Source organism: Rhinolophus hipposideros (genome assembly GCF_964194185.1).
Source record: "Rhinolophus hipposideros genome assembly, chromosome: 20".
Classification (NCBI taxonomy): Eukaryota; Metazoa; Chordata; class Mammalia; order Chiroptera; family Rhinolophidae; genus Rhinolophus; species Rhinolophus hipposideros.
Genome location: NC_138066.1, coordinates 9631206 through 9651941, shown reverse-complemented (window position 1 = coordinate 9651941; position 20736 = coordinate 9631206). Strand labels below are relative to the sequence as shown.

Here is a 20736-nt window from a genome sequence, read left to right as displayed (position 1 = left end):
AACATCTTTGGAAACAATTGATGAGTAATAATGAACCAATTCCTAGGATGATGAAATAGCAAAATGTGTCAAGATACAGAAAAAGTTATGATCACTAATTCTCCATAATGTATCTTAGATTTATAACACGGTCCAATGAACTCATGTGGTAATTATAGGAGAGAATGAATTTTATTCTATTTTAAAAATAAAAAATAAGTAAATTTTGTTTTTGTTCTTCAGAAGACCCTAAGAAAGAATAAAGTTAAAAAATTATTAGTCTTTATGAATAGCTGGAACTGCTCAAAAAATAAACTCAAAAACTAAAATCTGGTCCTGATGTTATACTGAGGGTTAAAATTCTTTACAAATTTGAAACAGTTGTATTATCTATACAATACCTCATTGAGTTAATAAAAAATTGCCATTTTAAGGGACAGTAGTCAAAAGACAATGCTATTACTTCAAAGCTGCAAAAATACATTGTCAACATAACTGTTCAAGGAAGTACTTTCTCAAACTTATTATTTTAACACTCCAGAAAGGTTACTCAAAATCATATGGTATCACCTAATCCTTACCGAAGAAAACATTTCACTTAAAAAAATTCGTTTCATAGAAATACAAACTTTCAGATTTCAACATGTGTAATTTCTTAATTACATATATATCAACATACTGTTTAACCTTTCAACTTCTTATACTATTTCCTTTTCCTTTACTGCCTCAAGTCAGAAATTCAAAATTCGTTAAACAAAAAAATACTCGGGAAATAAGACAAAGTTATTATAATGATAACTTTGAACTCTAATAACTTTAAACTATAAAACTGAATATTTTCCATTTCAGATTTAGTGAATTTATTTTTCCCTTACCTCATGGGAAATTATAAAATACAAAGAAAATCAGATTCAAGGGAGAAATAGAAGAAATGAAGATTTTGGGCCTCTCTGAATAGGTAACCTAAAAAGAAATGCCTCAAAATAATTTAGACGTGTAGTCACTTGGATAAACAAAGGCACCAACATACAAATCTAATTTTCTCGTCAGTTCCCTAGCTAAATCAGTTCCCTTTCCTTTTCTTAACTGGGATCCATAGTTGTTCTAGCCATTATAGCTAGTACCAGAGGAGTATCTTTTGGCTATCTGAAAATGGTCAAGCAAAGAGTAATGAAAGAAGAGGACAGAATGAGGAAAGGGATGGGGCACTAGAACCCTGCAGTGTGGGGAGGAAGTAGAGTGGATCAAGGTGTCCCTCCAAGCCTCTCACCACCCCTGCTTCTTCTATACATACCCAAAAGTAACTAGTATCTCTGAAAACAAGTCACTAATAAATCTTGGTTATACGCCAAAGCTCTAGAATTGATTTTCTTTTGAAAAGACTTTAACAAAACAAAAAACTTTACAAAGTTGAAAATTATCACCTCACTATGCTAAGTTCACGAGACCTTAGAGTTCACTATGCTAAGACATTCACGAGATCTAGTCAAACGCTTTGACAAACATGAAAAAGTGAAAATTCAGAACCAAAAAGAAATACTTTACTGAATATCCCTAAACAGTCTAGGATTTGTTTATTCCCCCAACATTGGATATCCTGACAAATTAGGTAAGACGCAAACCATGGGATATGAAATCACTTCAGTCTTGGGGGGATGGGAGGGGAGGGAATAAAATCTGTACGTTAAAAATAGCCTTTTCCTGGCATATATGTAATAAATACTCTTTCAGAATTAACATTTTTACTATAACACAAAAGTGGAAAACAAGTAAGAAGTTTTACTTTCAAATGGGTCCTCTAATCTTTTAAACATTACGTGAAGAAACTTGTGATGAAAATGCCCACTCCATAGTATTTGATTTCCATGCAGGTGAGATTATGGTACTCAGAATATTCAACCAGAATTTCACTCATAAAAACAAAAACAAAGAAAAAACAAAAATGTGATAAGTACATTATGAATGAATTATAGAGTGTGCATTCTGATGCCATATACATGCTGAGTACCAATCTAAGAACAACTGAGACTACACGAGCTTCTTGCTGAAGCTCTGGACAGCAAAGACAACTGGAATCCTCTACATACGTAATCCTTTACATAAGTAAAACAGACATTAAAAATTTCACTTAAGAGGTGAAAGAGGACAACTTGGATATTTTGATACTGTCAAGAAAATAATAAGAATAGTACGTTATTTAAAGAATTTTGTTCCTTCTGAATCAACATCAATTTTCTGGAACTTTTTCTGGGTGATTATAATGAATTGGTAGTAATTAAACCTAGATTGTTAGCAATGTACTACAGGGGCAATGCAGGTTTGTTTCATGCTCTGAAAATATTTTTCCCCTTCCTAATCTGGTATTTAAAGTTGTTAAAAAATCTGTAGTTTACTTGAAAACATGTCAACATAGTGTGCCATGTATGTGTGTTATTTTACTCCACTAAAAATCTCCACTCTAGAGACAACTATTTACCCGAAATGCAAAAACTCATTCTAGGAGTAATTAGCTAGGATTTAACCCAAAGGCCAGAGGGCTGCTCTAAATGCTTCCACTATCCTAATCTCCAAACTACACCAGAAGATGAGTTTTCATGTGAACTAAGTAGCCTTGTTACTTAGCATAATGGATATTAGAAATCCCTGGGGTAAAATGAGTGGCATTAACAGACAGGGACTGATTGGCATACAGAATGCCCCACTGGTATGAACAAGGTGTCAAGACTCTGGAAAGCCTGGAGAGAGGCTGAAGTGATGGGAAGGCTGTCTAGGGCTCGATTCAAAAATCGCTGCTTGTAGCCACTGATTCGGAAGATGCGGGATGCCTGGTACAGACCATTTTCTGTCTCTGACACTGTCACCTCCATCTCAGTAAATCTTTAGGGAAAGGCTAGGTGACAATACTGAAGAGAGAGCAGGAGCTGCATTCAATTTACTGATAAAACTGCTTTTAGTGTCTGCTTGCTAATAAATATATGTGAGGGTGCAGAATTCTGGCTTGCTTTCATTGTAATCTGGTAGCGAAGCAGTAAGGAGGATACTTAGAGCTTTACCTAGCTGTAACTATTGGAGGCTAATTATCTACCAAAAGGTACATAAATTTGGGAATTGCCAAACTGGCTTAAATAGTTTTTTTTGGGAAAAAAAGATTTGCATAAATACAGAAAGTGACTCCTACTAAAACTTTCTGAGGGAAGATGTAACTGCTGATAAAATCATTTTGAAATTGAAGTCCCTGTTTTTAAAGTTTCATTACAAGAGATTCATTTTACATAAAATGTCCTCCATCTGGAATGCATTTTACGTCTCCATAAACAGAGAACTAGAGTAACTGTGAACGATTATTTTCATAAGGGTAACGCTCTCCTAAAGAATCCCTTTAATACAAACCATATGTTAGCATCTTTGAAAGAGAAGATATTCTTCAGGAAATTACTTGTCTATATCAGATCAAAGAAATGGAAACAAATGGATTCTAAAGCTTATGGAGTTTACAGTTTCAAATATTTTCTCTGCAAGCATGTGGCTTGTAAATACTGACTACATGAAATTCCACTGTACACCCAACTCATTTTTTAATATCACGTTACTCTTCCAGTATGAGGTATAAGACCAATCCCAACCCCAGGTCGGCCTGTACTTGGAGCCACGGCTTCCCACATGTCTTCTGCCCATGCTTCTAAAACTGGGGCATGCATACTCTCAGAGAGCCTAGCACACGCAGTACACTCCCTGAGCTCAACTATACATTGTGGAATATTGTTGAAAACATGTTAACATTAAATAAAACTTAAATGAAGGCGAGATAGGGACTTTGGTTTTATCCACTGATATATTATCAGTGGCTTAGAAGAGCACTTAGTAGGCAACCACCTTTTAACTAAATGGATTCCATAAATACACCTATCTACTTACATGAGAGAGGCACAGTGCCAGGAACTAAGGATCCAGAGAACAAGGCAGACAAGGCCCCTACTGTCAGAGATCTCACATTCTAGCAGGAGAGACCATAAATATGCAGAGTAATTAACTACAGATTGTTATAAGGGAAATCATTGCTATAAGGGAAATCAATAGAACACAGTGATAACGAATAATAGAGTAAATTCCTCGATAGGATTTTAGACTAGTGTTTAACAGAGGGAGAAGGAGAAATGTGGACAGATTTGAAATACATTTTGGAAATGTAACCCATGAGATTCATAAATCCTATGTAACCAATAGGATTTACTCCTGGCCTGGGCAGATTTGAAATACATTCTGGAAATGTAACCAATAGGATTTACTCCACGAGAAAAAAGGCTGAATCAAGAATGATTTCAGGTATTTTGTTTTTCTAGGTTTTTGTTGTTATTTTTATTTTATTTTACACTTCAGCAACTGGGTGATTTGATGGTACTATATGTTGACATAAGACTTAAGGAACAAATATTGAACAGAAAAGAAAAAGTTCCATGTGGAATATGTTAAATTTGAGAAATCTACCCACCAGATGCCAGATGCATGTCACTACCCATTGTCCCAACTGAACAACCAAAAACGTCCAGATACTACCAAATGGTCCCCACCCCAGCGAACTGAGAACCACTGAATCTAGAATAATGCAAATTACAGATGATAACCTCCATATGTCAACATGGAAATCTCTCTAATGTTTTGTGATAGCCAATTTTCAAGATGAATTCAATAATCCCCACCTTCTGGTATTCGTGTCATTATGGAGTCCCCTCCCATACCATATCAGGGTTGGTCTGCGTGACCAACAGAATATACAACAAAGGGATAGTATGTGACTTCCAAGGTGGGGTCAAAAAATACTATGTGGCTTCTGTCTTGCTCTTTCTTGGATCACGTGCTCCGAGGGATGTAGGCTGCCGTATCAGGAGCAAGAACTCCCCCTGGAGAGGGCTTCAAGGTGAAGAACTGAGTTTCCATGCAGTCACCATGAGGCACTGAGGCGTCTCGCTAGGAGCTACCGAAGTAGATTCTTGGGCGCTCGGAAGAAGATCCTCCAGCCTCATCAAGCCTTCAGATGACGGCCGCTCTAGCCAACATCTTAATGACAACCTCATGAGCGACCCTGAGCCAGAACCACCCACCATACAGAAACTCTGAAGTAATAAATGTTGTAAGTCGCTAGGTTTTAGGGTAATTTGCTATATAGTAATAGCTCACTGATACGAATTATACTCCTGTCGCAAACAAAACCCTGGCGAGTGTATGAACCCTTACCATTTAGTAACAGAATTGCTAGATTCTTTATCGAAGGACGCAAATGACTGGTTATCTTTTTCTCAGCAAATTTATCTTTCCTAGGCAAAAACGAGACAAATGAGCTCAAAACTGTTTTTTCTGAATTTAAAGTGTGGTTTAGGGGAAGAAAATTAGAACAGACTGGTAACTTGACTTATGTGCCAAAATAAAACATTTTCCACTAAGAAGTCCCTGAAAATCTTCATGGAGATTCACATACCTAAGCTGGTAGCTCACTGTGTCTTCTATCCCACGATACAGCCACTAAACAGGGTTTTCAACTGGAAGAATGTAAGATTTAATTGTGGCTCAGGCTCAATCTGATGACCCAGGGAGTGACAGAAACTCTCTAAATAAAGCTCAGTTTCCCCAGATCTTTTGTAAATCCCAAAGTCACAGCCATGCTTCTTACTGCCACAGGCACATTTGTTATCCCACTATGTATATAAAAAGCTAAAATAATTACTAAATGAATGTGAATTAAGTGAATCTTCAAATTTTATCTTACTAGGAATAAACAATATTCCAAGCAAATAGATCCCTATTTCTTACATAACTGGGAAAGCCTCTTGTACTTAAACTACCTCTGAGGATGTTATGGGCTGAACTGCGTCTCCTCCAAAAGTCAAATGTTGAAATCCTAACCTCCAGTATCTCAGAACACGACTATATTTGGAGATGGGGTCTTTACAGAGGTTAAAATGAGGTCAGTAGAAAGGGTCCTAATTCCAAACGACTGGTGTCCTTATAAGAGAATAGGCCACAGATACACACAGAGGGAAGACCATGTGAAGACACAGGGAGAAGAGGGCCATCTACGTACAAAGGAGAGAGGCCTCAGAAGAAACCAACCCTGCCAAAACATTAATCTCAGACTTCTAGCCTCCAATTGTGTGACAATTAATTTCTGTGGTTTAAGCCCCTGTGTGGTACTGTTATGGCAGCCCTAGCAAACACATACAGAGGATCATCTGGCTGCCCCTGTGCTTCCCAGGTCCTCTGTGATCCCCAATCCAGTCACTACCACTGATCACAAAAACCATGTCATCAGAAAATTAACATGCAGACCATGACTTTACATTCCCAGAGTAAAAACGTATGTCACAATGATACTAGATTACCCAAAAGTATCCACTGATTTGAAGCCTCTCTTATTCTGGCCTTCTGAACTTTTACCAATACTTCTATTATCAAAGACGGAGAAAAAAAAAAAAACAGAATTAACTCAAACAATTTAAGTAGAAATAACTGAAATTGGAGACCATCTCCACGTTGACCATAGAAAGGGTTACTGAATCTTGAGGACTATAACCCAGGGCAAAAATTTTACTGAAGGAATGCCCATTTTGTTGAATATGGGTTTAGAGATGATTTACCAGTAAAGTGTTGATTTTGAGTAAGTGGAATGGAGAGGGCGGTGTCCTCACACTAATACTGATTTGGCTATCACTTAGGATAATAACCTCAGGCAAACTGTTATAATTGGTAGAACTGAGGGAGAAAGCAAAACTATCAATGAATTAAGATAGTTGGGAATAGCTGAGAATTTTTAAAGAGAAGTAAGAGTAGTAACAAATTATTCTGAAGTCTGTATCGCATAGAAACAGGACGATACGAAAAGGACAATTTACTACATTGAATACCAACTATACTTGTTGAGCATTTCTTATGACCAGTGCTGCGATAAGTACCAAACAAGCATCTCATTTAATCTGTACACCAACCCCCTAACAGGTATCAGACATCATCTCCAATCAAAAATAAAAAAATAAGTTCAGAGGTTATATAATTATATAAACACACAATATGTTTATGTAGAATATACGATTACGATTACTTTCATATTTTTCCCCCTTTTATTGCTTTTTAAAATATGGCTACTAGAAAAATTTAAATTACAGGTGACTTGCATTTATATTTCTATTGGACAGTGTTGTTGATTGTGATACTACACATCAATTAGCCTCTTCTGAAAATCTGAAAAGTACTGTATTTGATTAATCATGGTAGACATTAACTAAAAGCTGGAGGAATTGAAAGTTTCTGAAAGTTTTCAACTTACAAAACGAGATGAGTTATCATTTTTCACAGTCTTCGCATTTCCAAATGATTCCAGAATAGGATTTGCTTGTAAAAGCTGCCGTTCAAGTTCCCCCTAAAAGACATTACACACACACACACACGTATATACACACACACATAAATAAAAGCAGATGTATGTTAATCCAATGTCTTTTCTCTAGTCCTAAGGGAAAAAACAAAACAAAACAACTGCCTCTTTTCCTCAGTTATTTCATTTAGTTTGCCATCCAACAACCTTTGTTGGCTTCTTATTCTTGGTCATAAGAGTCTCTGCTGAAAGAAAAAAGCTTAGCGTTTATAAAGTGCTCACAAGGAAAATAAAATGCCACATTGATCAGAGAAGATAAATTTAAGGACAGGGTACATAAATTAGGCAGAGAATTCTGAAAATAAAAGAAACTGGTTTTCATGAGATGAAATTTAGCATGATACTTCAATCAAGAACATATTAATACTTCTATGTTATAATTACTGGTATAAAGCTTGCCATTTTTGCAAGGGTTTCACATAATATCTCAATGACGTAGACAGGGCCAGTCCTCATCTCCACGTTCAGAGATGACAAAGATGGCCATGCTGCTGACTTGCTCAAATTTAAAAGGCTAAATATAGAGTATTTCATATAAGGTATGCTTTACTCAGGGTCATATATGCAAATTAGGCTATCACAGATTTCATAAAAAGATGTAAGTATATTAATATGTGCTTTAATCATGAAACACAATAGAAAGCTGTATGAGAAAGCATGATGTCATTTCTGGCCATGAAAAGCACCAGAAAGTAATGCTATATTCCTGGAGTGTAATTTCAGAATTATACTGTGTGATTTAAGTAAATCTGCTTTTTTCCAAACACAAATCTTACCCCTAGATTTTAAAATACCCACAGTATTCTAGATCTAAAGAAAGAAAAGAATAAAAACCACTGGCAAATGTGATTCTCAACGCAAAAAAGGAATATAAGGAACCTCACATAAGATCTGTTAATTAATCGCCAGCTGATAGGTGATTCATTATACTAGAGTCAAATCCAAAAACAGGAATAAATAAATACATGCCAGATATGTAGTCTCGGCATCTGACCCTAGTTGGGACTCCTTTACTCAACTGAAAGGGTAAGGAAGTGTTCCTGAGGCACATGACACGGTGAGGAGACAGGCTCCTTCTTCATCTCCTCTGAAGCATTTACTTGAATTGTTCAGACCTTCACAGGGCTTAATTACAGTCTACGATTGTGTTCCATTGAGACTAGTCAGGATCCAGTCCTTTTCAGAACCCCAAGCTATGTGAATTTCACATTACAAAGTAACGATAGACTCCCTTTCTTGGCATTAGAAAATATGCTCCCTGTATAGTGAGTCTTATAGTTTATGAACTTCAAAACACCAGATTAGTTCTTTAAAAAAAAACCCACCAAATTATTTCTTATGTAAATCTTTCTAAATATTATATGCTACCAAATTTTCTTAAACATGGTATCCTGAACCAATTTTAATGAATGAAAGTCATCAAGAATGTTGGTTATCACTCTGTGATATAACAGACTGCCTTTCCCCTTGAGGTCAGTGGTCACTTCCTTCATTGTGCCTATGGCTACCATCTTTTAAAGCCCTTGGTGAACTGGCTCTGCAACAATTGTCCAAGCTCTGGAATCCTTTCTATCTCACTCAGAACGTATAATTAGAATGTAGAAACTGTCAGAAAACACCAGTTTTTACAACCTTTACAACACTAAACACCTACTGTTAAATCAAGGAATTACAGAATACAGATTTCTTAAAATTATACACTATCCCTGCCAAATCATAATAAAAATACTTTAAATAATAATCTACCTTTAAAATGTTTTTCTAACTTGGAGGTAAAACAGGTATATCCCATTTTAATATTCCCTAGATAAGGCTATAAGGATTCTTTGGGTCAAGTTTATTGATTCTTTTCCTTTTTCTTGTGAGTGTATGTGTAGAGAGAGAGAGCGAGAGAGAGTGAGGGTGTGAGAGAGTGAGACATCTACTAATTCTATTCTTCCTTCCGTTAGCTTATAGTAATTGGCTGTATCCTTTGCACCGAGCTTAGCACAGTAACGGGTCAAAATGATGCGCCATGAATGTTTGCTGAATGAATGTATAATCAGAGGTCCTAAAACATTCTAGTATTTGGGGAAGGGATGGTGGTGAGCTAAAAGGTGGCAATAAGATTAAGGGTCCTCATAGTCACCATTTACTGTAGACTTGGGCGTTTCCACATCCCTACTGTTGGGGCCACTACATTAATAGTGCTGTGGCATCACTTGTGTCCTAATGGATTTGTGACATCAATGAGACCAAGTAAAGATTTCAAAAACTCAAATGAATCACAAAAAGCTTGACACAAAGTTAATATCATAAAACATACAAAAATGGCTTTAAATTAAGAAATTACCACTAAATTTGATCATTTCTGTGTTGAGCAATTTTACATTTAGATAAACAGTGCTAAGATTGTTCAATCAAATTATGAAACATTTATAAACCATCAGGCGCAGTGACTAAATGTTAACCTTTCCACTAGAATTGGATGGGCAATGTCCCTTATTTCTATTCTATATATGAGAAACGTACTTGGGAATGTGGAAAAGCAGTATTAACTATTGAAATTATTTTTAAAGTTCTAAGTATTTAGAATTATTTGATGCTTTAAAGGCTTACCAATTGTGATGAAAACCTGTATTTATTATAAAGCATATAATACACACTTGCTAGATGGGAGATACAGGATGAGTTTGAAATTGGAAAAAATACCTCTATCAAAACTCCAGTTCAGCCAGCAAGGGTACTCAGGCTGAGGTCATTCTGCACCTTGCAGGCCTGACAAGGCAAAAATGTAGGCGTCCCACTGGCCACAAGAGGAGGCATAAAAGTAGGTGGCAGCAACCAGTCACGGTATTGAGAAACAGACGCTATAATATCAACTGGCAGGCTTTAACTTCTGTACTTGCTACTTACTATCTATCACCTTTTTGTCTTAGTTCAAGGCAGCTTAGACCAGTACATACAAAATCATCCTGGAGCTGTTGCCTAGATTTGGATGACTCAACAGTCAGTGGGGCAGGGGGGCTGGCTTGAAGGAGTCATTCTTAGGGGATAGTGATGCTTTAGAAATTAGTCGTTTTCAAATATCTCTGAAAATGCACTGTGTTCAGGCTTTGGTGTGGCACTGCCGACTTTGAGGGTCTGTATAGCAACCTATGATGAGGGAAGGGGATCGTAAACCGTACTTTATCCCCGGCTGGCTGGAGGTTAAAGCCAAGTAAGATTTAATTTTATTATAAAAAATACATCAAAAGTTTATAGGTAAACCATCATTTAATGTTTACTTAAATATTGCGATCTTAATTTTAAAGAGTGATTTCTATTTGTTCATATTTCCATAGGAAGATTAAGTTTCAAAGGCAAAATTTAAAAGAGTGGTCACTTCACACTGCCAGTCTGGCTATAATAAAAAGACAACGACCAGTGTTAGTGAGAATATAGAGAAACTGGCACCCTCAAAAATTGCTGGTGGGAATGTAAAATGGTATTGAAAAACAGTTTGATAGTTCCTCAAAATGTTAAACAGAAAGTTACTATGATCCAACATTTAAATTCCTAGGTAAACACCCAAGAGAACTGAAAATGTATATCCACACAAAATTTGTATGCAAATGTTCACTGCAGCATTATTCATGATGGCCAAAAAATAGAAACAATTCAAATGTCCATCAACTGATAAATGAATAACAAAACGTGACATATTTAATATAACAGAATATTCGTCAGCCATTAAAAGGAATGGAATATTTACACATGCTACAACATGGATGAACCTTGAAAACATTATGTTTCGTGAAAGAACAGTCACTGAGAACCACATATTATATGATTCTATTCATATAAAATATCTAGAATAGACAAATTCACTGAGACAGGAAGTAGATTAGTGATTTCCAAGGGGCTGGGAGGAAATAGAAGGTTACTCTTAACAGGTATAGAATTTCTTTTTGGAGTGATGAAAATGTTCTAAATTGTAGTGATAATTGTGTATATTAAAAAAAAGAAACTGAACTATGTACTGTAAATGAGTGAATTTTATGTACATGAATTAAATCTCAATAAAGCTGATTTTTTTTAAAAAAGATGAGTGAATAGACAAATAAGATTGAAAATTAGGAGGTCAGAAATGCCTTCCCTTTTGTTTTCACAATTCATACTACTGTCTAGTGGTAAAATGCTAGAAATCTGTACAAATGGTTCCTGGGATCCTGATTAAGTTTTGGCTATTCAATGTAAATTCACAAACCAATGATATCAAGCCAAAAAAAACACGGACTTTGCAAAGTACAGACTTTCAACATTATAATTATTACTTTGCAGAAGTCATCCTCAAAAGGGGGTGAGGCAATCATGAATAGGGGCACCCCAGGAGGCAAGAGGGACTGTGGGCAGAGAAGTAATTTCTTATAGAACCTTCTCCAGGGTGTCACCATTCCCCACCACTCATGAGTATCTCGTATTCCTTAAGTGTGCTGGCGGAAAAACTTAAAAATTGAGAAACAGTGCTCTTCTCATGTTTCTAAAAACATAAGCATGGCTACTCCTTGACTAGATTATTATTAGAATAAGCTTGGGGAAAGCAGCACTGATGATTCTGTGCACAGGAAATACATGCAGTAAGACATGCAAATCAACAATGACGGTGAAGCATGGCCCAGAGAAGCTGTTGCCTTCGAGAGAACTTGCTACCCAGAGATTGATTTGACCCAAAGTAAAATCTAGGGGTAGACATGCTACTCACATACAACACAATCCACTCAGTAGTTTAAAATGACATTGAAACAAATGTTAACAATAATGATTTATACCGTGTTTCCCCGAAAATAAGACCTAGCCGGACCATCAGCTCTAATGCGTCTTTTGGAGCAAACATTAATATAAGACCCGGTCTTATTTTACTATAATTCATAGTAAATTTATTAACTTATTGAAAATATTATAGTAAAATAAGACCGGGTCTTATATTAATGTTTGCTCCAAAAGACGCATTAGAGCTGATGGTCCGGCTAGGTCTTATTTTCGGGGAAACACAATCTATTCCACAGAAGACTGGAAAACCCAAATCTGTACTTTATTTAAGTAGTGATCTAAGTACATATTGAAAGGTCATTTAGCATGTGCCTAAAGTGCAAAGAAAAGCTGGTTTCTGGCCTGGAGATTCCTTTAACTGGCAAAGAAGCCTTTAAATAGCCTATCGGATAATGATTATTTCATCAACCCTCCCAATTTGCCTGAATGGTCTGGTCTACAGCTGAAGGAGCAAAAGAACACCACAGGCCTTCATAGGTACAGCACAGCTTTGGGGTCTGAGAAGCTTTTAGAATTCTAAGAAAGACAGGTGAAAATCTTAGTATCTGTGACTATTTATTTCTATTCTATTTAGAATAGAAATTTATGATAGTTTCTTTATATTAATAGATGATTGCTGTAACTCAACCTTTCTTGCTTCACTTGTGTATTAGGTTTGTACCACTACTTTTGTGGAAGAGAGATAAACCAAAACTGTTGCAATGCTAGAAAAATGAGTAAGTTCAAGTACAGATGTCACAGAAGTCCTGTCTGAGCATCAGGCTCAGCTCTGCCCTCCCTCTCTTCCCAGGCAGAAGCAAATGCTCCAGTTTGTGGTTTGTTCACTGCTATTCTCTGTGGTGCTAAACGGTGGGCATCTGATAATCAAATTCCAATTTTATATATTAAATACAATGAGGCCTTTGGGATAAAAGACATATAGATCATACAATTTTAACAGATTAGAAATTTGTTAACCCAAAAAGTTGCAGCCCCAAATTCAAAATTCAACGTACGGCACAAAGCCAGGATACCATGTGTCTAAGAAGTAATAAAATAATTCCATCTAGTATTTGACATATGAAACCCTGAGTTCAGAGGGTTCAGAAACATGCGATTCAATGTCATGATAAAAGGATAAATAATTATTAAAATTCATCTAGAAAACAAATTTAAAGCAAAACGGCATGCTGCTTCTCATGAAAAGAATAAGCTTCTAAGCAACAAATTTTCAAAATTAAAAATTTTTTTCATAAGGGATTTCACTTAGAACTAATGGTATTTGTTTCTAGTAAAGACTCAATCTAAAGACAGAAATTAGTGCAAACACTCAAGACTAAGAAGCATAAAGAAAAGCACTTGCCTGGTGTTTCACTGGTTTAGGTGATTCCTGCTGTTTGTTACAAACAGATAAATGCAAATGTTAGCAAGTGTGGGTCTTTCCCTGGCAGTAAGCCACATCCAAAGCACCCAGACAGTGCGTAGCTTAGAACTGTGAACGCTGGTTTGGTTGCCATTCTCTCAGGCCCCATGAGCTAACACTTCTGCATATCAACAATTTAAGGATAACTGACATTTATGTTCTTACCCCTTTCTGTTACCAATTCTTCCCAAATTTCTACCCTCCCCTCAAGTCGCTGTGAGCAGTAGCAACAGGCTGCTCTGCAAAGTTCAGAAAGAAGTGTTAAAAATATTTGAGGATCTTCTTTTGGTGGAAAATAAGAAGTCTTCATAGGCACTGCTCATCCATTTTTAACAATTCTCACCAAATTTTTGCAAGAAATTAGATTTCAAGCCACAACCATAATTCCACTTTTCCCTGTTGGAGTAACTAGTTGATAGCAATTTCCTGATCAACTTGCTCTCTTTTAAGTGGAAAAAGACTTGCTGGGTAAGGAGTGATGGAGATTAGGGAGCTGTCAATTACAGCAGCACACTGAGCAGGTCAGCTTCCTTATTGTTTCTGAAATTATAAAAGAATAAAGCTGAGATTTAAAACAATAACAACAACAACAGAACAAAAACTTACAGGAATATTATGGTCCTTTCGTCCTTTATGTGACGAAGCAACATGAGCAAGGTACTGAATGACTTTCTTAGTATTTTCCGTCTTCCCAGCACCTGATTCACCCCTGGAAGAAATATGAACAGAGGCTGCCTTAAAGAAAGCACAGCACGCACATTCCAAAATGATAGTTGATATAATTAAATTGAGTTGGAACAAGAATTAGTAGAAAATAAAAAGATAATAAGGAGAATATGTCAGCAGTAGTTAGAAAAGTATTATTTTTTAAATGGCATTTAAATTAACCCAAATATATTTTTGGTACATGCCAGTAAGAGGAAACAGGAAAATGTTCACAATAGGTTTTTTGTTTTTTTTTTGGAGTTGGGGGTTCTGCCAGAGAAGTGAAATTTATTAGAACATTAGTGAAGAAATTCCTCAGCACCAGAAACGGAATTCCTAGAACAATTAAATAAAGATAATTTAATCTGACGGAACTGAGTGAACTCTGGGATGTCCACTGGTTACTGACTTCGTCTTCTAAGCCAGTTAAAGCTTTTTCAGCTCATTCCTTAAACCAGGCTAACGATGGTTCTCTCCTCTGTACCAATACACACAAACACACACACACAGTACCTTGTACACATCTCATTAAAAATCTCCACAATGATTACTGGCCTCCCACACCGGGCTCCCTGAGGCAAGGACCACGGCTCTGTGCATTTACTTATTTGTATGTATGGGTTTATTTATTTGTGTTGGTTTTTTTTTATCCACATACCCTTATGCAGTATTGACGGATAGCCAGTATGCAACTTGCAGAGAAAATGAATGAATACTACGAAGTTATGAACTGCCATCACTTTATGTAATTTATATCTTCAAACAAGTCTGGCACATTTTGTTGATTTCTACTCAGTAGTAAGCCTGAAATTCAGGTAAGCTGCTAGTATGGTGATACCTGAATTATGGTCTCTCAGCTCAAATACTTAAGGTTCCCTAAGACACGATCAAAGCAAACCAATGTTGACAATCAAAATCTCGATTTGGATTAAAATTAAAATTTTAATATGTAATTAATTTGTATTAAAAAAACACCCAGAAACTCAAAAATGTTATTGTACATACTGCCAACTAATAATCTTCTAAGCCTGTTTTATCTAAGGCATGAAAAATCTACTTTGTCTAACAAACTCTGAGCCTTTCTTAGAATTGTACTTAGAATTATACTATTTGACCTGTGCACAACTTAAAAATTTCAGTAGGTTTACTGGCTGCATTATCTTCCTAACTCTCTGCACCCCGATACCCACAATCTCAACCACAGAGGAGTTGGGCACAGGGATTCTATTGACCGACTAGTTGCATGGCTTTGAGGAAGGCAGTTGTCTTTGCTGGGCCTTGGCATCACCGTCTGTAAAGTGTAGGAATTAGACTGGATCTTTTCTAGCTCCAGCATTTGATGATTCTAGATACAACCCACTTATTGCTTTATAAGAATATGTTATATATTAAGCTTATTAACCACCATCTATTGTTATATTAAAAATCGCCCCCTGCTTTGTTTTGCCATGTAGAAGTTTTGAATCTTAGGTACTCAAATCTACCCAACTTTCTTTTAAGGCTTCTGCCTGCTATTTGTTTATGCTTAAAAGCCCCTCCCCCCTTTTTCTGCACCAAGATTATGTCCATCTATATTCTCATTTTTTTATCATTTATATTATTAAATCCACCTGTATTTTCTTTCAGAACTTTGATGGTTTCACTTTTTATAAAGAAATCTTTAATCAACCTGAAAAAATAATTTATGGTTGGAGGTAAAGATTTTTAATCTAATTTCCCCCAAATGATTCAGCATACATCCCAGTATTAGTGGTTCACAAAGACATTCATTCTCCAGTGATATGAAATGTTAATTTTTCTTATCCTCACTTCCTATCCATATGGCTTATTCCAAAGCCAGTACCATATTGCAGTAGCTTTGAAATATGACTAATCAGAGTACCCATCATCTTTCTTCTTTTAAAAAAAAATCAAGTAGTCTCTGAGGTTTACTTTTTCAGATAAACTTCAAATAATTTTGTTCTGCTATGCCTCTATCTCCTGCCCCCAAATGAAAAACAACCAGGTGGAATTTTGAGTTAAATATATAGGAGAGTGTAATATATAGCTACTTTTAGGAGAAATGATGTCTTCATCTCTCTTAAGTAATATTGTATTTTTCTAAGTTCAAAACAAACAAGGACCATTTGTCTTATTCATCTTTGAAATCACAGTGCCTAGCATGGTAAATGCTCAACAACTACTGTTGAATATATGAATATAAGTCCTACACAAGCTTTGTTAAATTTATTCCTAGGCTCTTTTAATAGTTTTTGTCCCTGTCATTAATGTCCTTTCATCACCATTCTATTTTCTACTTGGCTACCACTGGTACATTGATAAGGCAATAATTTTCATTCATTTATCAAGAAATATTTACAAATCAACTTCTATGCATCAGGCATTCTTCTAAGTGCTAGAGAAGTAGCTGTGAAAATAATCCATGTCCTTATGGAGCTCGAGTTAGGAGAAGAGACAGAAAATAAACAAGAAATATAAGATGATTACAGGATGTGAGGAATGCTACAAAGAAAACAAGGAAGAGGCTGAGAGGAAAGAGGCAGAGAACAGAGGACCACTTCCTGGGGCTGTGATGGTCAGGGAGCAGCCTGAAAGATGAGCAGGAACCAGCCGGTATGAGCTGGGGGCAGAGTGTAAGGCCAACAACAATGTAAAGACAAACACAGATGCCCCAAAGCAGGAAAAAGCTTGGTATGTTCCAGGAACTGACAGCCAGTGTGTAGGATTGGATATAAATAACCAGCAAGGCAGAGCACACAGCGGGAGACACTGATGGAGGAGGAACACGAAGGATGTCATGTACCCACGATGCATGGGAAAGAATTTTGATTTTTCTCAAGTGTCATTTCTTAATAGCTGTGTTAGTGGTTTTCTCTGTTTTTTCTTAACTTTATTCAGAATACTTAGCGTTTCAAGGCTCATCATGATGTCAGCTGCCAGTTTCAAACATAATTATTTCTTAAGCTAAAATATGAGCCTCTCATTGAGACTGATGATGACTGTTTTGAAAATAGTTATGATTGTTACTTCTGAGCTGAGTTTGCCTCTGTGGTTGCTCAGCCTCTGCTTGAGGACGTCCTTAAAGCATTTTTTCCCCTGCCCATCACACTTACTGGTCTGTACTTCAATAATTGCTTATGAAGTCTGCTACGTTTTACATATTTCGGGTCTAAAGTAACTGCTATGGAAAATACTATTTCAAAGTTAGATGTATTCCAACACCTTACTGTTGAGTTCCCAAAAAGGGGAAGAGGAGGCTTATATTCATTCTCCATTTTAAAATGGGACTAATAGCCTGTAATGTATAAGGTTGTTGTAAAGAAAACAATACAGTCCATCTAATGGACTGTATTGTTAGTAGTCAATAACATAATCAGTATTCAATAAACATTACTATTATTGGCCACTTAACTGTTCACCCACCATGATGAGGTAATTTGAATTACTAAACTCAAAATTACTTTATGAATTAATAGTGTTAGTATAATGGTTAAGAGAGTGGGCTATGGTGTCAAAACGACCCAACTAGATTCAAATCCTGTCTACCACTTCCTGGCTATGGAGCTCTGGGCAAGTTCCTTGGGTCTCAGCCTCAGTTTATACTCCTTTAAAATGAGATCAAGTTACTTCATAGGACTGGCATAATACGCGTAAAAAACCTACCATTGCGCCTGGCCAAAAGGCTCTTAATAAATGGCAGCAACAGTAGTGGTAATAGCTATGACAATGATCAATAATAATGACGATAAAGATATTAACAGAAGTTTAAAACAAAATCCTGATTTGAATAGGAAAGGGGTGGCAGGATCAAAGGAATAAAAGTTTTGGAAAAAGGTTTTTAAAAAAGAGAGTGGCACATCTGTCCCACATGGAAGCAGAGAAAATAAAACAGCTTCAACGAAATAGGTCAAGGGAATCAGAAAGAAAGGTCAGAGCAGACTTCTCCTGAAGAAAATTAGGAGGATCCTGAGAGAAGAACAACAGGATATGACCTCAAAGAGTGCAGAGGACAAATGGAACCTGGCCTCATTTCCACCATCAACACAAGATCTACTTGTGTTGTTCTATCCCAGCAGTTCTATACTATTAAGTGGCTGTTCCTTTCATTGCTGGTCTCCATGGGACACGTGCAAAGTTCACAGGAGAACAAAACATGGAGTCTGCTGGGTGGATTACCCTGTGTCTGCTGCAGCACTTTCAGACATAAAAGATCAGGAGTTTCTAACCAGATGGTATTTGCATTTTCTAGAGGTATCTTTCTGTGGCTTCTTAAAGAAGGGGCGCAATCCAAAATAAAAATAACAACAGAAAACAAGAGTGGTAAGAAGCAGTGAAGCAGATCATTAATATATGATTGATTCTGGGATCTTTCTCTGAATCCCTTCTGGACCATGGGTGTTTGTTTTCCCAATGAGAAACCCTTTCCCAGATCTCAAATGGTTTTGTTTTTATTCTCTCTGGCTAGTTGTAACACCAAATTCAGTCTAGCTTCAAAAACACCTTTGCCTGAAGTTTTTGCTTTAGATAACCTCAATTTTAAAAACAACACATACGTATTACTTCTACATTTATATATAAAACAGTCAATTTCCTATAGTTTCAAAATTCTGTTCTGTTAGAAAACAGCTAACTAGGAAGAGCAGATTTCATGATCAAGATAGGCTTGGGTTCAAGTCTTCCATCACACTTGCTAGTGCCAGCCCTGTTTAATGTGACAAGTAAATGGAGATAATAGGAATGTTTGCAAAGATTAATGGAAATAACATTTGCAAAGATGTTAGTTTCCTTTCCTGGCAGCTTTACCTAAAATATTTTAAACTTCTAATTACAAATTGAAATGCATACTCCCCTCCCTCAATAACATAACTATCATTGAGACACAGCTACAATAATCTAAAAGTTTCCAGTTTTCACACTTGAGGACATCTAAAACAAAGTCATTAGAAAAGCAAATTGAGGTCTAAAAAAGCTGTCTGACCTAAGGTCACAGAGCTAGTTCACGGAGACCTGGGACAAGAAAGAAAACCAGACTCCTATCTGACAACACAATGACATTTCAACTACACCACACTGTTGCCTTAGCAATTTTTTTAAGATGTAATTTTTTATAGCAGTTTTGGGTTTATAACACAATTGAGAGGAAGATACAGAGATTTCCCAGATACCCTCTGATCTCCCAGCCCCATGGAGAGCCCCAATATCAACATCATTCACCAGAATGGTATTTTTTTTATTTATGTTTTTTTTTACCCGGGATGAATCCAAAGTACACAGTTTACATTAGGGTTCATTCTGGGTGTTGTACATTCTATGAGTTTAGACAAATGCACAAGGACTTATATCTGCTATTATAGTATAATACAGTGTGTTTCCACTTTCTTAAAAATCCTCTGTGCTCTGCCTATTCATCTCTTCCTCTTACCACCCCCTGGCAACCACTGATCAACTGATTGTCTCTATAGTTTTGTCTTTTTCAGAATGTCATAGAGTTGGAATCATACAGTACGTAGCCTTCTCAGATTGGCTTCTTTCACTTAGTCATATGCATTTAAGGTTCTTGCATGTCTTTTCGCCGCTTGACAGCTCATTTCTTTTTAGCCCTGAATACTATTCCATTGTCTGGATGTACTACAGTTTGTTTACCCATTTACCTACTGAAGGACATCTTGGTCGCTTCCAAATTTTGGCAATTATGAACCAAACTGCTATAAACTTTCATGTGTAGGTTTTTGTGTGGACTTAAATTTTCAGGTCCTTTGGGTAAATACCATGGAGTTAGATTGCTGAATCATACCGTAAGAGTAGATTCAGTTTTGTAAGAAACCACCAAATTGTCTTCTAAAGTGACTGTACCATTTTGCATTCCTATCAACAATGAATGAGAGTTCTTGCTGCTCTACACCTTCTTCAGCACTTGGTGTGGTCAATGTTCCATTTTTGGCAATACTGGTAGCTGTGCGGGGTGATGATATATGATGTAGAACATTTTTCATGCTTTTTTGCTGTTTGTATTACCTTCTTTGGTGAGGTGTCTGTAAAGGTCGTTGGCCATTTTTTAATTGGGTTGTTTTCTTACTGAGTTTTAAGAGTTACACTCTTGTATATTTTGGATAACAGTCCTTTACCAGATGTTATCTTTTGCAAATATTTTCTCCCAGTCTGTAGCCTGTCTTTTTGTTCTCTTGACATTGTCTTTTGCAGAGCAGAAGTTTTTAATTTTAATGAAGTCCAGCTTATCAATTATTTCTTTCATGGATTGTGCCTTTGCTGTTGTATCAAAAAAGGCATGTAGGATTTCTCCTATTTTATCTTCTAGAAGCTTTATAGCTTTCCATTTAAGTCTATGATCCATTGTGTATTCATTTTTGGGAAGGGTGTAAGGTCTGGGTCTAGATTCCTTTTTTGGCATGTGGATGTGGGAAAGCATAGGGACTTA

General features: G+C 36.4%; 1 protein-coding gene across 9 annotated transcripts in view; it reads right to left on the bottom strand.

Annotated features, from left to right (window-relative positions):
* MYH10 (myosin heavy chain 10) overlaps positions 1-20736 on the bottom strand; it is a 127210-nt gene that overhangs the window by 66270 nt on the left and 40204 nt on the right. For 5 of the 9 annotated variants that reach the window (XM_081028953.1, XM_081028949.1, XM_081028947.1 and 2 more), the window contains exons 5-7: positions 14202-14304; positions 13536-13565; positions 7295-7387 (exon numbers count right to left, since the gene is read on the bottom strand). In XM_081028953.1, the coding sequence (XP_080885079.1) occupies positions 7295-7387; positions 13536-13565; positions 14202-14304 (226 nt within the window). The remainder of the gene's footprint in view (positions 1-7294; positions 7388-13535; positions 13566-14201; positions 14305-20736) is intronic. The other 4 variants (XM_081028955.1, XM_081028951.1, XM_081028954.1 and 1 more) reach the window with 1 other exon arrangement.